The 21,814-nt window shown below is 39.9% G+C and overlaps 2 protein-coding genes across 2 annotated transcripts; one reads left to right on the forward strand and one right to left on the reverse strand.

The window, feature by feature from the left end:
* Positions 1-990: 990 nt before the first annotated feature.
* xab2 (XPA binding protein 2) lies at positions 991-7,470 on the reverse strand. The gene is made up of 19 exons (XM_068718749.1): positions 7,333-7,470; positions 6,824-6,972; positions 6,409-6,532; positions 6,112-6,309; positions 5,719-5,853; positions 5,457-5,621; positions 5,161-5,305; positions 4,929-5,080; positions 4,677-4,796; positions 4,439-4,570; positions 3,781-3,912; positions 3,477-3,590; positions 3,201-3,363; positions 2,888-3,078; positions 2,455-2,577; positions 2,170-2,341; positions 1,845-1,971; positions 1,611-1,723; positions 991-1,474 (listed from the first exon to the last, which is right to left on the reverse strand). The coding sequence occupies exons 1-19, from the start codon at positions 7,366-7,368 to the stop codon at positions 1,413-1,415; spliced, it is 2,553 nt and encodes an 850-aa protein (XP_068574850.1). The 5' UTR covers positions 7,369-7,470; the 3' UTR covers positions 991-1,412.
* Positions 7,471-9,685: 2,215 nt separating this feature from the next.
* Positions 9,686-20,839, forward strand: LOC137878442 (myosin heavy chain, fast skeletal muscle-like). Its single transcript, XM_068718743.1, has 40 exons — positions 9,686-9,734; positions 9,858-10,095; positions 10,375-10,518; positions 10,656-10,812; positions 10,945-10,972; positions 11,122-11,233; positions 11,327-11,419; positions 11,505-11,568; positions 11,954-12,052; positions 12,143-12,246; positions 12,326-12,464; positions 12,573-12,691; positions 12,797-12,946; positions 13,034-13,204; positions 13,298-13,601; positions 13,853-13,923; positions 14,007-14,094; positions 14,183-14,300; positions 14,392-14,515; positions 14,615-14,751; positions 14,869-15,124; positions 15,355-15,597; positions 15,708-15,884; positions 15,984-16,129; positions 16,243-16,333; positions 16,427-16,816; positions 17,005-17,131; positions 17,217-17,335; positions 17,502-17,698; positions 17,802-17,985; positions 18,065-18,230; positions 18,326-18,450; positions 18,788-19,096; positions 19,188-19,391; positions 19,485-19,610; positions 19,720-19,890; positions 20,020-20,124; positions 20,193-20,288; positions 20,394-20,525; positions 20,720-20,839. The coding sequence occupies exons 2-40, from the start codon at positions 9,877-9,879 to the stop codon at positions 20,735-20,737; spliced, it is 5,823 nt and encodes a 1,940-aa protein (XP_068574844.1). The 5' UTR covers positions 9,686-9,734; positions 9,858-9,876; the 3' UTR covers positions 20,738-20,839.
* The last annotated feature ends 975 nt before the right edge of the window (positions 20,840-21,814 follow it).

The following is a 21,814-nucleotide window of genomic DNA, read 5'->3' on the forward strand; positions in this document are numbered from 1 at the left end:
TGTTCCAAGAGCACTCAGTGCCCGGCTGCAGTAACTTTGTAAGAGGATTACCTCTCAGCTATTTCAATCTAATTATGAAAGAAGCAATTTATCCCTTATTTCATTTAACTCTTATGGTGGGATGAAAACAATTAAAAGGCCTTTTACATTAAATACTGAACTAGATGTACATCATATTTAATCTCAAAAGACAAATATTTTGCACATCTATTATTGGAGCACATCAATCTTAATGTGTTTAGTGTCCGACTAAAGAAAGGAGTTTTGCAAGGCATCCACTATTCAGTGACTGTGAGACTTGAATGCTCCTCTATAAATGAAATGTGCCTTCTGAAAGAAAAACAAATTACTCTAGTGCAGAATTTCCCGTCAGATGAAAGTCACTGCTTTGCACAGATATAAATCAATTTTTATTACAACTGCAATTTCAAGACATGTAAATAAAGTTTCAGACATTCGAAGACACCAGCTTGTCAGTTAGAATTGATGGTGTATAATTCGCAAACTCTTATGCAGTGACAATAACAGTTTTTGGTAACAGTCTATACCAAAAACTATCATACTGCATTGGGTCACAAGCAGACCCTAGACAGCACCGACTGACAGAAACTACAGCATTAATACCTACAGCGTCTAAAATGATCAGTGGGAAAGTAAACACCTGCACCTGTCACCAAAAGTGGGCATGACGAACTGACTGCAGGGCTATTAAATTATACGTTTTAAATGCTTTACGGCCCTCCTATTATTCAATTCAGTCATACAAGCTGTTCCTTTAGTGTACTAGTACAATACATGTACAACCAGAAACTTATTTTAATATTTGGATGGTGAACTTTTGCTAATTTTGAAATCTTTTCAGGATCATTGGGTTTTGCCAGACACTCGCATACTAGAGATCGTCGAGCCAACAATGTGAGGCTTGAATGCTCAGCTCCACTTTCAAATGAATGCCTCCCGTTGAAAAAAAACAAAACAATGCTCCTCCCCTTTGTTTTCTAGGGCAGAGCTTCCTGTCAGAAAAAGAGTTCTGCATTTATTAAGTGTACAAAAGTGTTAATTCTTTTACAAAATGTTATTCGGAAACAAGAACTTCACCAGACTTCAGTTACAGTTATCATGTAACCACATATTGGTATTTTGTAACAGAAGACTGCTCATTTGCACAATTATCTTGAGCTCCATACTTGAGAAAGACTGACACCATATGGCCAAAAGTAATACAAGTTCCTGTATTTGTGTACTGTACTACAAAAATCCACCAGGATGGAAGAAAGGCAAAAATGCTGCCATTCTATAAAGTAAATTGATACAACTAAGCAATTACACAAATTTGAAAAAAATGACATTCAATATCTACAAGAGAAATCAGAAGATTGCATCTTTGAGAGATACAGCGAGGGAGCAATCTTTTAGTCCTCTTTAAGGCCTCCAAAGACGGCCGTGGGGACACTCTTCTGTTCAAGCTGCACCTCTGCAAAAGGACAGGAGGAAAACAACAATTTACAAATGCATGTTCATGAATAAAACACGTCTGCATGAATGTTTAAACAAACACCACATATTCCTGTTTTACTGCTGAGGCTAGGCCTGTTGTGTCCGTCACTCACCTTCTGGTCCCTGGTCTTCATCACCTTCATCCTCGTCATCATCGTCAATGTCAATCTCATCCGGATTGGCTCGTTTGGACAGCTCAGCCAACTCGCTGCGAGAGGTGTCACTCCTGCAAAGGCACACGAAGAGAATAAGATTCATGTGTCTCCATTTAGGTTGGAGCGTGAAGTCCAATTTGATTAAAAAGGCATAACTTTTCAGAAGAGAAAACAAAAAGTCAAAAGACCGACCTGACGAAGAGAATCTTCTCTTTGGGCTTAGGTTTGTCCTGCTCGGCCTCTGCAGCAAGCAGCTGTGCTTTCTGCTCCAGCATCTTCATGTCATCGATTCCCATTTGGCCTGGAGCAAGATCTGACACTGGTTACAAAACAAATGGTTGGACAAACAGAAACATAGCATGAGAACATTCATTTGTGTGCTGTTCTTAGGGGAAACCTCAGGATATTGGAAAAATAGCATGCATGGCTACCATATCCATATTATGAAACATCCCCTCCCAAAGTTCCGTACTGCCTATTCAGCTCACGGCTAACAAGTTAGTGCAAGCTCCCTCACCAGTGCCTGTGGAGCTTGTTGTTGCCTTCATCATCTGAGAGGACATAAAGTTGACCTGGGTGTTGTATGTGGCTTGGACACTACGTTTGATCCTCAGCATTTCTCTGATCGTGTCCTCATTTCCATGGCGGATCTCAAATTCTTTCCAGGCCTGCCAGAAATTTGCAGTCACCTGAAAGACCCAAGTTAAAAAATATATCAAGAGGAATTACAATGTGCACATCACTGATGGAAATGTGGCATTTCACTCAGAAACGGGCAACGGCAGGAGGTGGTTTATCTTACCCGCGGGTCGCAAATCTGCGAGCAGTAGGAGTAGATTGCTCTGGCCCGATCAATCTCACCAAGTTTACTCTCCATGTCAGCAAATCGCTGACACATGTCCCTTGCATGCTCATCAGGAAGGACCTGGTTAAAATCAAAAAGGTATAATTCAGATTTGAGTTATTTCAATAATGAATACAACAGCAAACGTTGTAATTTTGATGAGTAAGAAATAGTAAAAGAATTTGTGTTGTAATGCATAGATAATAACTTGAACGTATTGAAAGAAATCTTATTAAAAGGTCTATTGTGTAGGATTTGTCATCAATATTAACATTATATTTCATTTCTGCCGATATTCTCCTAAATGCTACACACTGTTCCTTTATTTCAACAGAAAAAAAAAACGTCAACACCACATGTTGTCATACGCATCGATGTTTATCACATGTACCTCGATAGCTTTCTGGTAAATGGCTCTGGTATACGTGACTCCATAAATTTCCGCTGCTCTCTTGATGTAGATATTGAACATGTGATGTCTCTCAACAGTGTCTACTGCCTGCGTTGCTCTTTCATAGACAGCCATGGCGTGTCGTGCTAATCCATATCCCTCCTCCAATTTGGCATACAACAGGTAAATGGCTGGAAAGCAAAACACAGTGGTACATTCAGCATCAATACATTTAATAAAGGAAACATTTTTTAGAAACAATGAAGACTATGCTGTATACACGTTGTCAATACATTTTGACAAAGGTACTTACTCTTGGCAAACTTGGCAGGGCAGCCATCCAGGGCTTGTTCAAATAAATCTCTGGCTCTCTCCAGCTTCTTGCCCCCATAACGATCAATGAACTTGGTGAGGTAAGTGTTCCAGATGTCATAAACATTTGGCCACCTGAAGAGAGCAATACCGCGCTCGTATGCCTAAAGAGGTATCAACAAAGACATGGAAAAATTGTTTAAACAGGTGGTACGTTGATCAAGGCTAGAATACATTTTGACAATATTGAATTAGTTCATTAGTGGCATGTTATTACTTTGAAGCTTTCCTCAAAGTAGTTGTGCTCTTCGAGGAACATGGCATAATTGATGATGATCTGCGGCGTGGCGATGCGGAGGTCAATGATGCGATCGTAAACTGCTTTGGTAGACTGAGAAAAAAAAAAAGGAAAATGGAGGAAGAATTAAACTAAACATATACCACTCACAGAGATGAATGGTTTCAAAGACCCAGGGGATCCAAATTCTAACCCAATACTTAATATCTTAGAATTCACCTGTCATGTTACCTTCTGTATTGGCTCATGTGTAGTAACATACACCTGTAAACAGTGAATTTACCTGGAAAGTGCCGAGACTCTCCTCCAGGTCCGCCAGCATGGACCAGACCTTCAAAGACTTGTAAACTCGGTTTTGGACCGGCTCAGATACATCAAAGTACTCCGCCTTCTTGGATGGGATTGCTGTAGCTTTCTAAATTCAAATAATTGAAAGAAAAACACGTCTTACCTCTATATCCACAAAACATGTATACACAAATACACAAGTGGTCTCACATGCAATCAGTAATATTCCAGTCCTTGCTCAGAATTGCCATAATTCATTGGCAGGGACTCAAATCATGCTCGTCATTTATCTGTTGCTCAGATTTCAACTTTGCCCCAAATCTCTTCTGCGACCAACAGTATGTAATGATTTTTCTAGTCACAAGTCAAGCTATTGTTCAAGTTTAATGACGAACACTACACTAAACACCATTATGACATGCAGCCTCGGGTAAAATCTATGGACTGCTGTATCTGTTACCAAGTGTTAAGTTTGAAAATCATAAGATAAACCAAGACAGAGAATATGCTTTCAAAAAACATTTTGAGGAAGTAAAAATATGCCAATGTTGTTGTAGTTTCTCAGTCCTGCCACTAGATGTCCCCGAACATCTAGTGTAAATAGTGCTACTATTTTACTGATGGCACCGGTAATAATAACTTATGCGTCTCACCCTCAGTATGCGCAGTGCCTGTTCATAGTTCTCATGGCGTAGCTCCATCTCTCCATATTCACACCACACTGCAGCAAGGTCATCCACCTGCTTGTAGTTCACCTTGGTAGCCTTCTCAAAAATGGTCCTGGCCTGAGTGACAGTCGGTAAACGTTAAGAAATATCAGGAATAAAAAAAGAGCATCTCAGAATTGTAGAGGGATTCCATAATGCCCGTGGAAAACCCTCAATGACTTACATCATCTAGCTGCTCATTTTCCTCATAGAATTTAGCGAAGGAAACCCAGAGAGAGTGAGGCTTCCCTGTGGCCTTCATTGGATCTATAGTCTGCACCGCCTCAGTGTATGTGTTGATAATCTGCAGAAGGTATACAGCGAGTACAGATATATTATTATAGTACAAAATAAATGCAATTTTACCTGTGTAACATTTGTTAAATGTTATACCAGTATGAATTGTGTATACAAAATAAAAAGACCTAAAACGTACCTGCCGTGGGTTGCCCTCATACAATTTTACCCGCTTGTGCCACTCATGAACATTATGAGGGTTCTGCCGCAGTAGAACACTGTTCAACAGGAGGGGCCGCCGGGCTATCAGCTGCTCAAAGCGGGCCAGTCTGAGCTCCATGTCTATGTCCTCTGGGAGGAGAGGGACAGAGAGTAAGGCATGCATGACAAGAAAAGTGAAACTTCTGCAATATTAATGAATCCACACACACCATCTTCATCCTTCCCCATCTCAGCTGTGGTCTCCATCTTTGCTGCGATCATGCTCTCCTCAAACTGGGCATAGCTGTCAAACACTTGTGTGAAATCCCGTACTGTTACCACTGTAAGGATGGCCTCCTCATACACATCACGGGCCTGAGAAAGTAAAGACACGTAAATCGTCATAGACAGTCAGTCAACTAGCTTAATATTAAGCAGCGGTATCTCGTATTTTGTTTAAATATATTTCAATACGATGAAGTGCTGTGTGATATGTAGAAATTGAAGCTATTCAGACGATACACACCTTCTCAAAGTGACCACTCCTAATGTAATAGTCGGCTAAAGAGCACCAGAGTTTTCCAAGTTGGTCTGTGAAGCGAGTGAGGCCTCCTCGGATGATGGCCCCTACATTGAGTGACGTCACTTTATCAGGGTTCTGGGAGATCAGGTCACACAGCTCATGCCACAGCTGTCCAACAAATACACGTAGAAACAAGATCAATTTTGCTAGTCAGCTTAAGAAAAAACAGGCAAATTTGGAAGTGCCTAGGATATTAAAATCTTACTTGATAGTTTGATTTGCCCTCTTTGGACACAAAGCTTTCGTCATTGACAACAGCTGCTAGTCGCACAGCTGCTTCATCCAAGCGGCCAACAGACCGTAAGTAGTCTATGTACTCCTCTGCATTTTCTGGAGAAAGCTGCATGGTACAAATAGCAGACAGCACATGTGAAGGACATTTTCATTCTTCTAAATAAGTGTGTTTTGCTTCTTTATCAACATCTGATGCTGTTAAAGCTTTTTGGATAATTGGTAAAACATTCTCAAGACAAAAATCAGTAAATCCAGCTGCCTTTCACTTCCATTAGTTGCCACTGACAGTGCACAAATACAACTATTAGTGTTCCTCCTAAATAACAGCTGTTTTATGGGACTAGCTTTGGTACCATGCGCTCACCTTAAGGTACCTGCGGTACACTCGGATTGCTGTCTCAGGCAGGGGAAGGTTACGGACAAAGCGGAGATACAGAGGCCAGATACGTGGGTGCTGAGTAACAGGAAGAGCTCTGAGTGCCCGGTCGAATGTTTGCCGGCTTCTTGTGATCTTGCATTGAGATACAAGGAACTGGCAGTAATCAAGCCATATTCTGGGCATCTAGTTTAAGGAAAGACATGTGTTAAGTTTCACGCACAGCTGACAACACACAGACCACAATGGAATGTTATTTTGTACTGTCAAGTGGTTCAGTATTACCTTATGCATGAACACCAATGCTCTTTCATGGCAGTTATTGATCTCTTCATATCCTGGTTCAGTGACACATTTCCCTTTGATTTGTTTCCGTCTCTCTCTCAGATAATTGTACCACAGCTTGTAGCTGTAAAATGGAAAGAAATAAAGAAAAAGGTTAGACCATAAGCAAGTAGTAGTTGTGCACAATTTAAAACCTGGTATAGCCATCAGGCCACTCATCACCTAAATAAAAAAACAAGGTATAAAATTATTATAACAATAGTCTTTAGTCTCATATAGTCTCAATCGCAAAGGCAAAATATTCATGCATGTTTTAATGTGATTGCTATAATTTGGATTTGCAGGTAATCGTACCCAACTGCTTTTCAGTACAATGTTGTTATTGTTTATAATGATCCCCTGTCATGTTAACTACCTGCCAGGCAGCTCTTTCAGAGCGCGCTCGTAGATCATGTTGAGGGTGGATTTGGCTCCATTCTGTTTGAATTCGATGTAACGCATCCAGCACTTGACCGAGTATGGGTTCCTGATGATCTCCTCTTCGTACGGCAGATCATCGTCCTCCTATTAGAGCCACAAAGCACATAACACGTCGAGTAACGTAACAACTATAAACATGACTAACTTGGAAAGAGTTTGATAAAGCTAGCATTAGCACGACGTCACTATAACGTTAACAATACATCCGTTTACAGATTGTAAGTTAAACATAAATAAATAGCCACTAGTTGGGAGCCAAGAATGCCTGACAACAAATCTCTATGATTCATAGCTTACGAGCCATAACAAGCTAACTTGTTACACACATACACACGGCCAAGCTAACGTTAGCGCTTCAGTAAAAGTTAGCTAATGTTGGCTAACTAGCTAACACTCCCTGTCAATAAATGCGATTAGATAATAATATGTAGTGGTGTAACTTACGAACATAACATCGGGTTTTCCGTTTAGTGAAGGCATTTCTTCCAGGGGAGAATAGCCGCTCAATAGTTTTAAAAAGAAAAGTAATGCTAACTGTAGCTAACACTTCGGTTGCAGACAACTCAAAGCGTGTCGGGTGGAGGTGGGATACTTCCGGCTTCGTCATATTACGTCACAGTAACGTCAGATCCCATTAGCTTGTGCGCAAAAATATGGATATTGTAACAAATGTCGTAGTTGTGCTTGATCTGCGTATTACAAAGTCAGTATTATAAATCATATTGTGTCAACTTACCACTGACAAAATTGGCCAGTTGTTTGAGCATACTGCTGACATCAGGTTTACATCTGAAATATACAGTAGTGCACACTAATTTATGTATATTTTGATTTTGGTAAAGGTCGTAATAGATAGGTATCTGGTAGGGTATATCATACAGCATGATACTGGAGTGACTGTTGTGATAACCTGAAGCCAGAACAGACCCAGTCTTAATGAGACAGTTTGGTCTAGTATAAAACTTACAGTAAGAAAGTTAGTGTGGCTCAAATGACAACATATACAACATTATGTAAATTAAATATCATAGCGAATTTCCAAAAGTTAAGAATGCTGTAAAGTCAGTTTTAAAGTTATAAGGTAAACCTTTTTTACTTTGTAAAAAAAACCCTATTAGTGTATAATTTGCTGTCTCAAAACCACAGTGACATAGTTTTTAAGGACATTGTGTTTCCATAACAGCAACAACATCCTATCAAATGTAGCACGAGGATAAAGAAATTTGACATCTGAGTGGAACTTATTATAGGTCTTATCTCAGCCTTGTTGGCAAACACTTTTGTATTCCTTTTAAGGCAAGGTGTAATATCACTTGAACTTTATGGAAAGGGCCTTACATTCAATTTTACCAGAGCAACATGAGCCGTGCAAATGTCCTGCAACTGTATACCAGCACCCCTTGGGTGCTTCTCCAAAATTAAGTTCCATTTCTGGCTATGGTCATGTTTAATTGCGAGGGCACATAGAAACAAGCTCTATTATAAAATTATGAAATCCTTCTCAAGTAGGCTAAGTTGCAATCTAAATCATTTGTTATTTAATTATTTGACTAAATTATTTGTTGAAACAAATAACATAAACACAAACATGTTGCACAGCATCTATTTTGGGACATACTTTGGACTTTGGTTAAGTCCATTAGTTCTCTTTAAAACATGTGCATGACATTATTAATACTACATGTCATACTCTTCAAAATGTTTGTATGGTGTGTGAGGGACTGTAAGCTACAATGCTAAGTTTTATTTTACTTATATTTGTAATACTCTCCAATGATATTAAATTTAATTGCATTTCAAAGATTTGAAATGTGGACAAGCTCCGACACTAAACACCAATGACATTTGAGTTCATCTCACTAAGGGCAAAGAGCTAATGGGTTCACAAAAGAAAGTCAAAAGATTTACTAAATAGATGAATATGTATTTGTCGAATTAGCTATGTTTTGTAAATAATTGTATAACAGTTTTGATCCCATCGTGCTGGATTCATTTAACATTTAATTTTTCTTGTTTTATTTATTTTTTGACAGTTAACCAATGTTGAATCTTAAACATGTAAAAAGCTTACTAAGATAGGTCTCAGATGAGAGGGATGCTTGACCAAATCGAGAGGGGGACTGCTGCTGACTGGGCAGTTCCAGCCTCTATAAAAGCAGCAGCAGCTTCAGATTCTTCTAAGAACTGACAGGCATCACAGGTTAGTGCTTTGTGTGTGTTTATGCTCATCTAATTTGCTTACAATCAAAATTGCATTAATGTAATGTGACTCTTTGTCTGCATGTTTTTTCATGTCAAATAGTCTTGAAATGATAAGGGATACACGAATATGTTATTTTCTTTTGTAAAGCAAGCTGCTAAATATATTTTGCAACTAATAATAGTGAATTTAGAAAAGTTGGTTATTTGATATTATTTTAATGATCCAAATAGCTTTGGATCACTGGAGATACTATGAAACAGTCGTGTAGGAGCTTATATAACTGACGTTATTGTAAAGACAAAGCAGATTTATTCATATAGCACAATTTAAACACAGAGGCAATTCAAAGGGTGTTATAGGCAAATAAAGTTATTAAAGGGACAACAAAAAGCAAAATAAAATCAATCAAGATAGACCAAAAAGAATGGGAGAAAAAAAGAAGAAGAAAAAATGCTACAATGCAGCAATAAAAGCTTATGGAGCCATGCAGGTTTGCTGTAACAGGTTAAAATTCATGTAGCGTGACTGCTGTTTAGATAGTGGAAAATATTAAAATTGTCTTACCTCTTCAATGATCAAGTCAATCTGCCTTTAACAGCATTCTAAGGCAACAAGCTGTGGCACTCATTTGGGATAAACTGAGGTAAGACATCATCAATAACACAACCTCCACAACAGTCAGATACAAATACTACCATATAATACCACCAAATACTATCACAGTGAAATTATTGAAAGTAATCCATATTCTTTCTTATCTTTTCAGCCCCAAATAAAGTGCAACCATGAGTACAGACGCAGAGATGGCGCAGTATGGGCCTGCGTCCATATACCTCCGCAAGCCTGAGAGGGAGAGGATTGAGGCTCAAACTACTCCATTTGATGCCAAGACAGCCTACTTTGTGGTCGATCAAGTTGAAATGTATCTAAAGGGTAAACTCACTAAAAAAGAGGGTGGCAAAGCCACAGTTGAGACACTCGCATATGAAGGAAAGCCACCAAAGGTAAGTGTAATCATGCAATGAAACTCAAATGACCCCAAACAAACTGATGACAGTTCTTTCAAATCATTAAGGTATTACTGTTTTGCTTCACAGACTTTCTTAGCAAAAGAGAATGAGATACTTTTTATTTAACTATTATATGAGACTATGACTATGTGACTTGACTAATATTATTTAAATTAAAGGTAGGTGAATACATGCTTTCTATACATTTCTTGTTAAAAATTAAATTGGATGAAATCCATCCTAATTTATTTTTTTACTGCGTTTTCTTTTTAGGTTCTCACCGTAAAAGAAGATCAAGTCGATCCAATGAATCCTCCCAAGTATGATAAAATTGAGGACATGGCCATGATGACCCACCTCAATGAACCCTGTGTGCTGTATAACCTCAAAGAGCGTTTTGCATCATGGATGATCTATGTGAGTGTTTAGATCTGCATTAAAACTTTTCTATCTCTACAGCCACTGCTCTAAATGAAATTCAGATTGAATTTATGTATACAGTATGTCAGATGTAGAAGCAATGAAGTCAAAAGTGAACCGTCTTCCCTTTCCAGACCTACTCTGGCCTGTTCTGCGTCGTCGTGAACCCCTACAAGTGGCTTCCTGTGTACGATGCTCAGGTTGTCAATGCATACAGAGGCAAGAAGAGAGTTGAGGCTCCACCCCACATCTTCTCAATCTCTGATAATGCCTATCAGGCCATGCTCACTGGTAAGATATCGTATTTTGAGAAGACGACAGATGAATTTATCTTCATGTGAAAACCCTAAACAAGACATAGCATTTATGACCTCAAAAGTGACTGTAGTTCGACAATGTATGGTATTTGTTTGTTCATTTCAGATCGTGAGAACCAGTCTATCCTTATCACGTGAGTGAATACACATATAACAGAATAATATATATGTATATATATAAAATATATAATATTATATAATATTATATTTTATGTATCTATATAATATATTATAGGACATTGATATGACTCAAGTTTTCTCCCTCCCCTCTTCTTTCCCCCAGTGGAGAATCCGGTGCAGGAAAGACTGTCAACACCAAGCGTGTCATCCAGTACTTTGCAACAATTGCAGTGGCTGGAGGAAAGAAAACCGAGGCAGCAGCTAGTAAAATAAAGGTATATATGGTCACTTTCAATGAAAAAATGGAAAAGTAATTGTTTGTTAATAGATTCTTTGCAATCTACAATATGTTTTTTATATTTTTGTAGGGTTCGCTGGAAGATCAAATCATCGCAGCCAACCCTCTGCTTGAAGCTTACGGTAATGCCAAGACTGTGAGGAATGACAACTCCTCTCGTTTTGTAAGTGTTAAAAGGGCATCAAATAAGCATTAACTTTTTGAACTGAGTGTCAAAAATCCTGCTAACTTTAATTTGATATGCTTAGGGTAAATTCATCCGAATTCACTTTGGAACCACTGGCAAACTGGCTTCGGCTGACATTGAAACATGTAAGTCATTTTTCTACATTTTGCTATAAGACATTTGTTTGAATTTGCTCTTGGTATGGTGGTAGTTTTGCAAATAGCTTAAAAATATTTGTTGTCACTGTATGATAATATATGCAATATGTAATATATAAGGCAGCAGTTATGTGGAATAGTTTTAGGTACAAGCCTTAAACTCAACTATCTATTGGAAACATTCCTAGAGTCCTAAAATCTTGAGCTTTATTTTTTTTCTATGCTTTTGGCAATATTGTACAAAGATACGATGCCTCCTGGTGAGGATGTGCATACATTTATATGTGTCAAATATTTCCTTTTTTATATATTATCAATAATAATAGTATGATTAAAAGTCAACTGTAATCTGACATTGATTTGTTAATCTTAGATCTGCTGGAGAAGTCTCGTGTCACCTTCCAGTTGTCTGCTGAGAGGAGCTATCATATCTTCTATCAGCTGATGACTGGCCACAAGCCTGAGCTCCTTGGTATGTTACAACTCAAATTTGAGATAGAAATGTAAACAATGCTAGAAAAAACTCTAAACAATACTATGTATTTCTGTTGTTCTCCTCCAGAGGCTCTCCTGATCACCACCAACCCCTATGACTACCACATGATCAGTCAGGGTGAAATCACTGTCAAAAGCATTGATGATGTGGAGGAGTTTGTTGCAACAGATGTAAGACAACAATTAGTGAAATAGATATACTGGGGAAAATGTTTCCCATACAAATAACTTTGGTTAATTTACATTTCAGACAGCAATTGACATCTTGGGCTTCACTGGTGACGAGAAATTGGGCATCTACAAGCTGACTGGAGCTGTGATGCATCATGGCAACATGAAATTTAAGCAGAAGCAGCGTGAGGAGCAGGCTGAACCCGATGGCAATGAGGGTAATTGTTTAAAAAAAGAATACTATTCTCATCATGCAAGTTTTCTGGTGTGTAAAATACCATACCAGTGAATATGTAATCAGTACTCCTTCTTTTTCTCTCCATCAGAGGCTGATAAAATCGCTTACCTACTGGGCCTGAACTCAGCCGACATGCTGAAAGCTCTGTGCTACCCAAGAGTCAAGGTCGGAAACGAGATGGTGACCAAAGGTCAGACCGTGCCACAGGTAATAAATAGAAGATTTCAGGTTTTTAAAAAATAGGGGAATGTTTGCATTTTGATATGAAAATATTTTTCTAATAAATTACCACACTAAAATCCTTATTTCTAGGTCAACAATGCTGTCAGTGCTCTGTGCAAGTCCATCTATGAGAAAATGTTCTTGTGGATGGTCATCCGTATCAATGAGATGCTTGACACAAAGCAGGCCAGACAGTTCTTCATTGGAGTGTTGGATATCGCTGGATTTGAGATCTTTGATGTAAGTTACAAAAACACATAAGTAGAGATGATATATAGTATGAACACTGCATGCCAATTTAACTGATTATCTACCTGTTTACTGTAGTTCAACAGCTTGGAGCAACTCTGCATCAACTTCACCAATGAGAAACTGCAACAGTTCTTCAACCACCACATGTTTGTCCTGGAGCAAGAGGAGTACAAGAAAGAAGGCATTGAATGGGAGTTCATTGACTTCGGTATGGACTTGGCTGCCTGCATTGAGCTTATCGAGAAGGTAAGACAAATCTGTCAGGTAGAACTAAATTCCTGTTTTCTGAGTGTGTGCTAAATTATTGATTCTTTTTAATATGACAAAATGTCTCTTCAGCCGATGGGCATCTTCTCCATCCTTGAAGAGGAGTGCATGTTCCCCAAGGCCTCTGACACAACGTTCAAGAACAAGCTGCATGATCAGCATCTTGGCAAGACCAAGGCCTTTGAGAAGCCAAAGCCTGGAAAGGGCAAGGCCGACGCTCACTTCGCTCTGGTTCACTATGCTGGTACAGTCGACTACAATATCAATGGCTGGCTGGACAAGAACAAGGACCCCCTGAATGACTCAGTTATTCAGCTCTACCAGAAATCTGCAAACAAACTGCTAGCATTACTGTATTTAGTCCGTGGTCCTGAAGGTAAGAAGTTACACAAACTGGTAATTAATACATTTATGTTAATAAGGAGATAAAACCTAAGCAGAAACAAAGGCAATGATTCAGTGGTATTGTTGTAACTTCTCTGGAACAACCAACTGGTGGGCGTAAGAAGAAGAATGGTTCCATCTCTGAACTGCAAAATCAATTTTTCACAAAGAAGAATGCTTAAACACTTATAAAGCGTTACTTATTCAGTCCCATTAATGAAATTCAAATATTTTGCAAAACAGAGGGTGCTGCTGTCAAGAAGGCTGGAAAGAAGAAGGGAGGTTCCTTCCAGACTGTGTCTGCTCTTTTCAGAGTATGTATTGTTTCATATCTTTGGATAACAATTCAAAAACCTCAAATAATGTTGACCTATTATCTTGTTATGATGCTCCACAGGAGAACTTGGGAAAGCTGATGACCAACTTGAGGAGCACCCACCCTCATTTTGTCCGTTGCTTGATTCCTAATGAATCAAAGACCCCAGGTAAGACATTCATAATACTTCTTTCTGCACTTTGTGAAACATAATAAAAAAAGAGAAATTCTACCCAATATGTGTTTGCAATTACCAGGTCTTATGGAGAACCACTTGGTCATCCACCAGCTGAGGTGTAACGGTGTGCTGGAAGGCATCAGAATCTGCAGAAAGGGCTTCCCCAGCAGAGTCCTCTATGGTGACTTTAAGCAGAGGTAATTGGCTGTAGAAGTAATTCAAGTGATTATGAAGTAATACATGGGGCTGATGAGTGAGGTATAAGTAACACCATTAATTCTATTGTAGATACAAAGTATTGAATGCTAGTGTCATCCCTGAGGGACAGTTCATTGACAACAAAAAAGCTTCAGAGAAGCTGCTGGGGTCCATTGATGTGGACCACACTCAGTACAAGTTTGGGCACACAAAGGTACATTATTTTGGACAATATTAACAGACTTTCACGAATGCAGTTGTCCTGTTTCATCCATGTGTGCTAATGACTAATTTCCTTCACTTGACATAATAGGTGTTCTTCAAAGCTGGTCTGCTGGGTACCCTGGAGGAGATGAGAGATGACAAACTGGCTACGCTGGTGACCATGACTCAGGCTCTCTGCAGAGGATATGTTATGAGAAAGGAGTTTGTTAAGATGATGGAGAGAAGGTACAATTAACATGCACTATCCTAAGTGATATATTGATATCCTCCCCATTTCTACATAATCATATTACAATACAAGTTTTGTTAATATATATATATATATATATATTTTTTTTTTAGAGAGGCAATCTTTTCCATCCAGTACAATGTCCGTTCATTCATGAATGTTAAGAACTGGCCATGGCTGAAACTGTACTTCAAGGTCAAGCCTCTTCTTAAGAGTGCTGAGACTGAGAAGGAGCTGCAACAGATGAAGGAGAACTATGATAAGATGAAAACAGACCTGGCTGCTGCATTAGCCAAGAAGAAGGAACTGGAGGAGAAGATGGTTTCTCTGCTGCAGGAAAAGAATGACCTGCAATTGCAAATGGCTTCGGTAAGTGAAGTTATTTGGACTGAATTCATCAATCAGATCTCTCAGGAGATACTGGGAGACCAAATGCAGGGTTTGCATTATGTACCTGCTTTACCAAATATCTAACCTTTCTGCATAGTCAATCTACTATATAAATAATTGATATTATACATTAAACAAAAACTAAATAATAAACTCATATTTTCATGGATAATCTAAAATGTGTTACCACATGTATGTTAAAAATATAGGAAGGGGACAATCTCGCTGATGCTGAAGAAAGGTGTGAAGGGCTCATTAAGAGCAAAATCCAGCTTGAGGCCAAAGCCAAAGAGACAGCTGAGAGACTGGAGGATGAAGAGGAAATGAATGCTGAGCTGACTGCCAAGAAGAGGAAGCTGGAGGATGAATGCTCTGAGCTGAAGAAAGACATTGATGACTTGGAGCTCACCTTGGCTAAAGTGGAGAAGGAGAAACATGCCACAGAAAACAAGGTTCACATAACTTGAAATATACACTGATACAAACTGATGAAATATGTCTACAAAATCACATATGCATGGATTAAGTTATACTAAAGTGTATCCTTCATTCCTTTTTTAAGGTGAAAAACCTGACGGAGGAGATGGCATCTCAAGATGAGACCATTGCCAAGTTAACCAAGGAGAAGAAAGCCCTCCAAGAGTCTCACCAGCAAACACTTGATGATCTCCAGGCAGAGGAAGACAAAGTCAACACTCTGAGCAAGGCCAAGACAAAGCTGGAACAGCAAGTGGACGATGTGAGGAAACATTGCTTTCAAAGTTATGAAACTATAAATCAGTTTGGGTTTTAGGATTGATGTTCCATTGTATAAATACAAAACATTTTATTTCAAAAGCTTGAGGGATCACTGGAGCAAGAGAAGAAGCTTCGCATGGACCTTGAGAGAGCCAAGAGGAAGCTTGAGGGAGATCTGAAACTGGCCCAGGAATCCATAATGGATCTGGAGAATGACAAGCAGCAATCTGACGAGAAAATCAAAAAGTAAGTTTTTGTTTGTTTGTAAGTTTATTAATCCTCGTATCAGCATACCACACATTACACTCAAACAACAGTAAAACTATGACAGTGACATTTTTCTTGGTCTCCTCTTCCAGGAAGGACTTTGAGACCAGTCAGCTCCTCAGCAAGATTGAGGATGAACAGTCTCTTGGTGCCCAGCTTCAGAAGAAAATCAAGGAACTCCAGGTAATGTATTTGACATGAATATTACACTCAGTGAATCAAAACAAACATGTTAAGGTTAATATGTTGCATTGATATTACTATCATCAAATCCAGGCTCGTATTGAGGAGCTGGAGGAAGAGATTGAGGCTGAGAGGGCAGCTCGGGCTAAGGTAGAGAAGCAGAGGGCTGACCTCTCCAGGGAGCTCGAGGAGATCAGTGAGCGGCTCGAGGAAGCTGGTGGAGCAACATCAGCTCAGATTGAGATGAACAAGAAGCGGGAGGCTGAGTTTCAGAAGCTGCGTCGGGATCTTGAAGAGTCAACCCTGCAGCATGAAGCTACCGCAGCAGCTCTCCGCAAGAAGCAGGCTGACACTGTTGCAGAGCTGGGAGAGCAGATCGACAACCTCCAGCGTGTCAAGCAGAAGCTGGAGAAGGAGAAGAGCGAGTACAAGATGGAGATTGATGACCTCTCAAGCAACATGGAGTCTGTTGCCAAAGCAAAGGTGTGGGGTTTGTTTATAAGTCAATGTTTTAGCATTGTAGCCTTAGGTTTAAAGATATTAACATATTTACTATCTTTAGATGAATATGACAGGATAATACCAAGAATAGTTATACAAAAATGATCTATTGACAAGCAGTAAATGTCTGTGTTGCTTGAATACAAATGTACCACATTTATTATTCATAGGGCAACTTGGAGAAAATGTGCAGAACTTTTGAGGACCAGCTGAGTGAGCTCAAATCCAAAAATGATGAGAATGTTCGCCAACTGAATGACATCAATACACAGAGGGCCAGACTGCAGACGGAGAATGGTAAGTCACCTGTACACCTGTAATGAAAAGCACTTCGTAGGTGGGTTAACCATTTTCAAAAAGTAGTTCATACATTGTCCTTCAGGTGAGTATTCCCGTCAAGTTGAGGAGAAAGAAGCTCTGGTTTCCCAGCTGACCAGGGGCAAGCAGGCCTTCACTCAGCAGATTGAGGAGTTTAAGCGGCACATTGACGAGGAAGTGAAGGTATTATAATACCCATTCTCTCAACAAAATACGCCACAACTTAAGACTAATAGTGAAACAAACATCTTGTGGAAGTTACCAAGAATCTTTTATCCCTAGTACCGAGAGTTCCTATTTGCAGTGTATATGTAGGTCAGTAAATAAGGTCTCTTCTCATGTTAAACAGGCCAAGAACGCTCTGGCTCATGCTGTTCAGTCCGCCCGCCATGACTGTGATCTGCTCAGAGAGCAGTTTGAGGAGGAGCAAGAGGCCAAGGCTGAGCTGCAGCGAGGAATGTCCAAGGCCAACAGTGAGGTGGCTCAGTGGAGATCCAAATATGAGACTGATGCTATCCAGCGCACTGAGGAGCTGGAGGAGGCAAAGTACATAAAACCTTTCTATGTCTTCAAATGTATATATGTTTTAAATTCAATATTTTACCACTTTTTAGATAGTTTGGCAAAATCAAATACACTTCTTTTACAGGAAAAAGCTTGCCCAGCGCCTTCAGGATGCTGAGGAATCCATTGAAGCTGTGAACTCCAAGTGTGCCTCTCTGGAGAAGACCAAGCAGAGGCTGCAGGGTGAGGTGGAGGACCTCATGATTGATGTGGAGAGAGCTAATTCTCTGGCTGCCAGCCTTGACAAGAAGCAGAGGAACTTTGATAAGGTACGTAAATGTTAGAAAAAAACAAATCCAGATTTATTAAAATGAAACCAATAATGTTTCCTCATGTATATAATTCTAGGTCCTGTCAGAATGGAAGCAGAAGTATGAGGAGAGCCAGGCAGAGCTGGAAGGATCCCTGAAAGAGGCTCGCTCTCTCAGCACTGAGCTGTTCAAGATGAAGAACTCTTATGAGGAGGCTCTGGATCATTTGGAGACCATGAAGAGAGAGAACAAGAACTTGCAACGTATGTGAACAGTTATACTTGAGGGAAAATACTACTGATTGTAGAGCAGCTTCTAAAAGTGTAATTTGTTTTGTTTTGTATTATCTTTCCTGTAGAGGAGATCTCAGACCTGACTGAACAGATTGGTGAGACTGGAAAAACTATCCACGAGCTGGAAAAAGCAAAGAAGACTCTGGAGACTGAGAAGTCTGAAATTCAGACAGCCCTGGAGGAAGCTGAGGTACAACAACATCAGAAGTTGACAGGGACTCACAAAAAACAGTCAGTTTTTTAGTGTGGGTAATCAAACATACTGACAATGTTAAAAGACATTGGCTCTTCAAGTTTACTTTGGTTTGGCACATATACAAAACTAAAACGAATATGCTTGCTCCTACAGAAGAAAGTTGATAATTTTGTCATTTTCATGTCTGGGTGACCTTTTGGAATGCTGATTTGTTCAAGTAATTCTCAAGAATTTTTTTTCTTTCATCACACAACAAAAGAGATATTATGTTTAGAGGAAATCTTTTATGAGTTATTAACTTTCATAATTTAACTGTTGAAATTACACCAAGGGTGCACTGGAGCATGAGGAGTCCAAGATTCTCCGTATTCAACTTGAGCTCAGCCAGATCAAAGGTGAGGTTGACAGGAAGCTGGCAGAGAAGGATGAGGAGATGGAGCAGATCAAGAGGAACAGCCAGAGGGTGATTGACTCCATGCAGAGCACTCTCGATGCTGAGATCAGGAGCAGGAACGATGCCTTGAGAATCAAGAAGAAGATGGAGGGAGACCTGAATGAGATGGAGGTTCAGCTGAGCCATGCCAACAGGCAGTCGGCTGAGGCCCAGAAACAACTGAGGAACATCCAGGGACAGTTCAAGGTGGGTTTGGTTGGATTTCTGAATGAAAAAAAACAAGGTTGAAGACGAAACAAAAAAGTAAAAAAAATGTCTTTTTATTTTTTGTTTTCAGGATGCCCAACTGCACCTTGATGATGCTCTCAGAGGACAGGAAGACATGAGGGAGCAGGTTGCCATGGTGGAGCGCAGAAATGGCCTGATGCTGGCTGAGATTGAGGAGCTGAGAGCCGCTCTAGAGCAGACAGAGAGAGGACGCAAAGTGGCTGAGCAGGAGTTGGTTGATGCTAGTGAGCGTGTGGGACTGCTTCACTCACAGGTTTGTTTTTAATAATTCACAAGAAATTCATATTTAAAAAATACAATAAAAAAACATTATATTAAACATGGCTTCCTTATTTTTAACATTCAGAACACCAGTCTTATGAACACCAAGAAGAAGCTGGAGGCTGATCTTGTCCAGGTTCAGGGTGAAGTGGATGATTCAGTTCAGGAAGCAAGAAATGCTGAGGAGAAAGCCAAAAAGGCTATCACTGACGTGAGTTTACATCTCTAACTCACCTATGTTGTGTTTTTTTTCTACCTCCATGCACTGACAATATGTATTATAGATTGTGAAAGAATTAGAGACCATTGTATCATTTCAGGCTGCCATGATGGCAGAGGAGCTGAAGAAGGAGCAGGACACCAGTGCTCACTTGGAGAGGATGAAGAAGAACCTGGACGTCACAGTCAAGGACCTGCAGCACCGTCTGGATGAGGCTGAGAACCTCGCCATGAAGGGTGGCAAGAAGCAGCTCCAGAAACTGGAGTCCAGGGTATACATTTTATACTTTAAATGCTCATCATATATGAAGTTTAGGACGTATATTGTACATTCAATGAGTAGAATGAATTCAGCCTTTTTCACTAATATTTTTGATGAATTATTTCTCATCACATTACAGGTGCGAGAGCTGGAAGCTGAAGTTGAAAGCGAGCAGAGACGTGGCGCTGATGCTGTGAAAGGTGTTCGCAAATATGAGAGGAGAGTGAAGGAGCTGACCTACCAGGTAAATTATTATTTAACTGGTAACTATCATGGTTTGAATCCGTCGGTAAAAAATATTTATTTGAACAGACTGAGGAGGACAAGAAGAATGTGACCAGACTTCAGAATCTGGTGGACAAGCTGCAGCTCAAAGTCAAGGCTTACAAGAGACAGGCCGAGGACGCTGTGAGTGAAATAGATAATGTGACACATAATTTACAGTTGATATAATAATAACATCACTCTTAACTGCCTTGTAGCTATGTCAATATAATTTCAAACCTTTCACAGGAGGAGCAGGCCAACACTCACATGTCCAGGCACAGAAAGGTCCAGCATGAGATGGAGGAAGCTCAGGAGCGCGCTGACATCGCTGAGTCCCAGGTCAACAAGCTGAGAGCCAAAAGCCGTGAAGTTGTAAAGGTATCTTGGCTCTTTGCATGATCACAGTATCAATTGTACTGACACAAGAAGTCAGTAAAATTATTTGATGCTGTGCACTTTCACCATTGACAGTGTAAATCAATAGCACAGCTTATATTGTACCCAATCATTACATATTTGAATTTCCACCTGAGAATAACTATGCTAATTGATTTTCCTCTCTTTTTCTTTAGTCTGATTCTGCTGAGTAAGAGTCATCATCAAGTTGAGGCCTTCCAACAAAGTTCATTAAATATGAACCAGTGGCTGGGGGATCTTTAACTTATTAATAAAGATGATAATTGCCATCACAATCCAGAATCCTGTCATTTCCTTTCTGACAACTAAACTCTTTCAAGCAATAAGACAATTTGTATTATCTTATTGTATCGGCAGCACTATGAGTGTGTAAGAACAATACCATTCATCCATTTTCTTTCCACTTATCCGGGCCGGGTTGCAGGGGAATTTCAATCAGGAAAGACAAGTCAGATAACAGAAAAGATAATAGTTTATTATTATACAGATGATATGTGATGATAAAGTCCTGACAGAGTCTTTGGTGCTTGGACTCTACAGGGAGATGTGTAATTGAGGGGCGTCTGCCCTGAGCAGCAGCAAGATAGAAGATGGCTGATAAGGCTGATAGAATGATGAGTTGATGAAGTCTGCGAAGACTGGGCATTGATAGGGAGGTAGAGGGGTGCGTAACAGCAGCATGAACGTACTGAAGGTAGAGAGACAATCATATTTAAAAAGAGACAGCAGCAAAACTACGGGCTTAGGTATACAAGAGTATAGTCTTCCTGACTGAACTTACGGTAGAGCTTCATCAGGCTCAGCAGGGTATTCCAGACGTCCCTCTCCCCAACAACGTTGTCTAGCTCTTCCTGGGGAACTCTAAGGCATTCCCAGGCCAGACGATATATACGATCCTTCCAGTGTGTTCTGGGTATACCCATTTCTAAGGCTGAGCCCAGCACCCCAACAAAAGAAGCTCATTTCGGTCACTTTCCAAAGCTCATGACCATAGGTGAGGGTAAGAATGTAGATAGACATGGAAAATCAAGAGTTTTGCCTTTCAGCTCAGCTCCCTCTTCACCACAGCGTCCAGTAAACCCCTACATCACGGATGAGACCCTAAGATACTTAAACTCCCTAGCATGGGGCAGTGACTCACTCCCAACCTAGAGGTAGCGATCCCATGATTTCCGACAGTGAAGCATGGCTTCAGAATTGGAGGTACTGACTAATCCCGACCACTTTACACTCGGTGTACAATACGTTCT

Source organism: Cebidichthys violaceus, unplaced genomic scaffold (genome assembly GCF_023349555.1).
Source record: "Cebidichthys violaceus isolate CVI_PGR_0920_01 unplaced genomic scaffold, fCebVio1.0.p SCAF_23, whole genome shotgun sequence".
Classification (NCBI taxonomy): domain Eukaryota; kingdom Metazoa; phylum Chordata; class Actinopteri; order Perciformes; family Stichaeidae; genus Cebidichthys; species Cebidichthys violaceus.

Coding starts and splice junctions, on each gene's coding strand:
- xab2 (XM_068718749.1), bottom strand. CDS start 7,368: ATGCCTTCACTAAACGGAAAACCCGATGTTATGTTC. Junction 5,622..5,718: donor AGGGCAAATCAAACTATCAA/GTAAGATTTTAA, acceptor TTTGTTGGACAG/CTGTGGCATGAGCTGTGTGA. Junction 4,797..4,928: donor ATGAGGGCAACCCACGGCAG/GTACGTTTTAGG, acceptor TACCTTCTGCAG/ATTATCAACACATACACTGA.
- LOC137878442 (XM_068718743.1), top strand. CDS start 9,877: ATGAGTACAGACGCAGAGATGGCGCAGTATGGGCCTGCGTCCATATAC. Junction 19,097..19,187: donor ACATCCAGGGACAGTTCAAG/GTGGGTTTGGTT, acceptor TTTTGTTTTCAG/GATGCCCAACTGCACCTTGA. Junction 19,392..19,484: donor TGGGACTGCTTCACTCACAG/GTTTGTTTTTAA, acceptor TTTAACATTCAG/AACACCAGTCTTATGAACAC.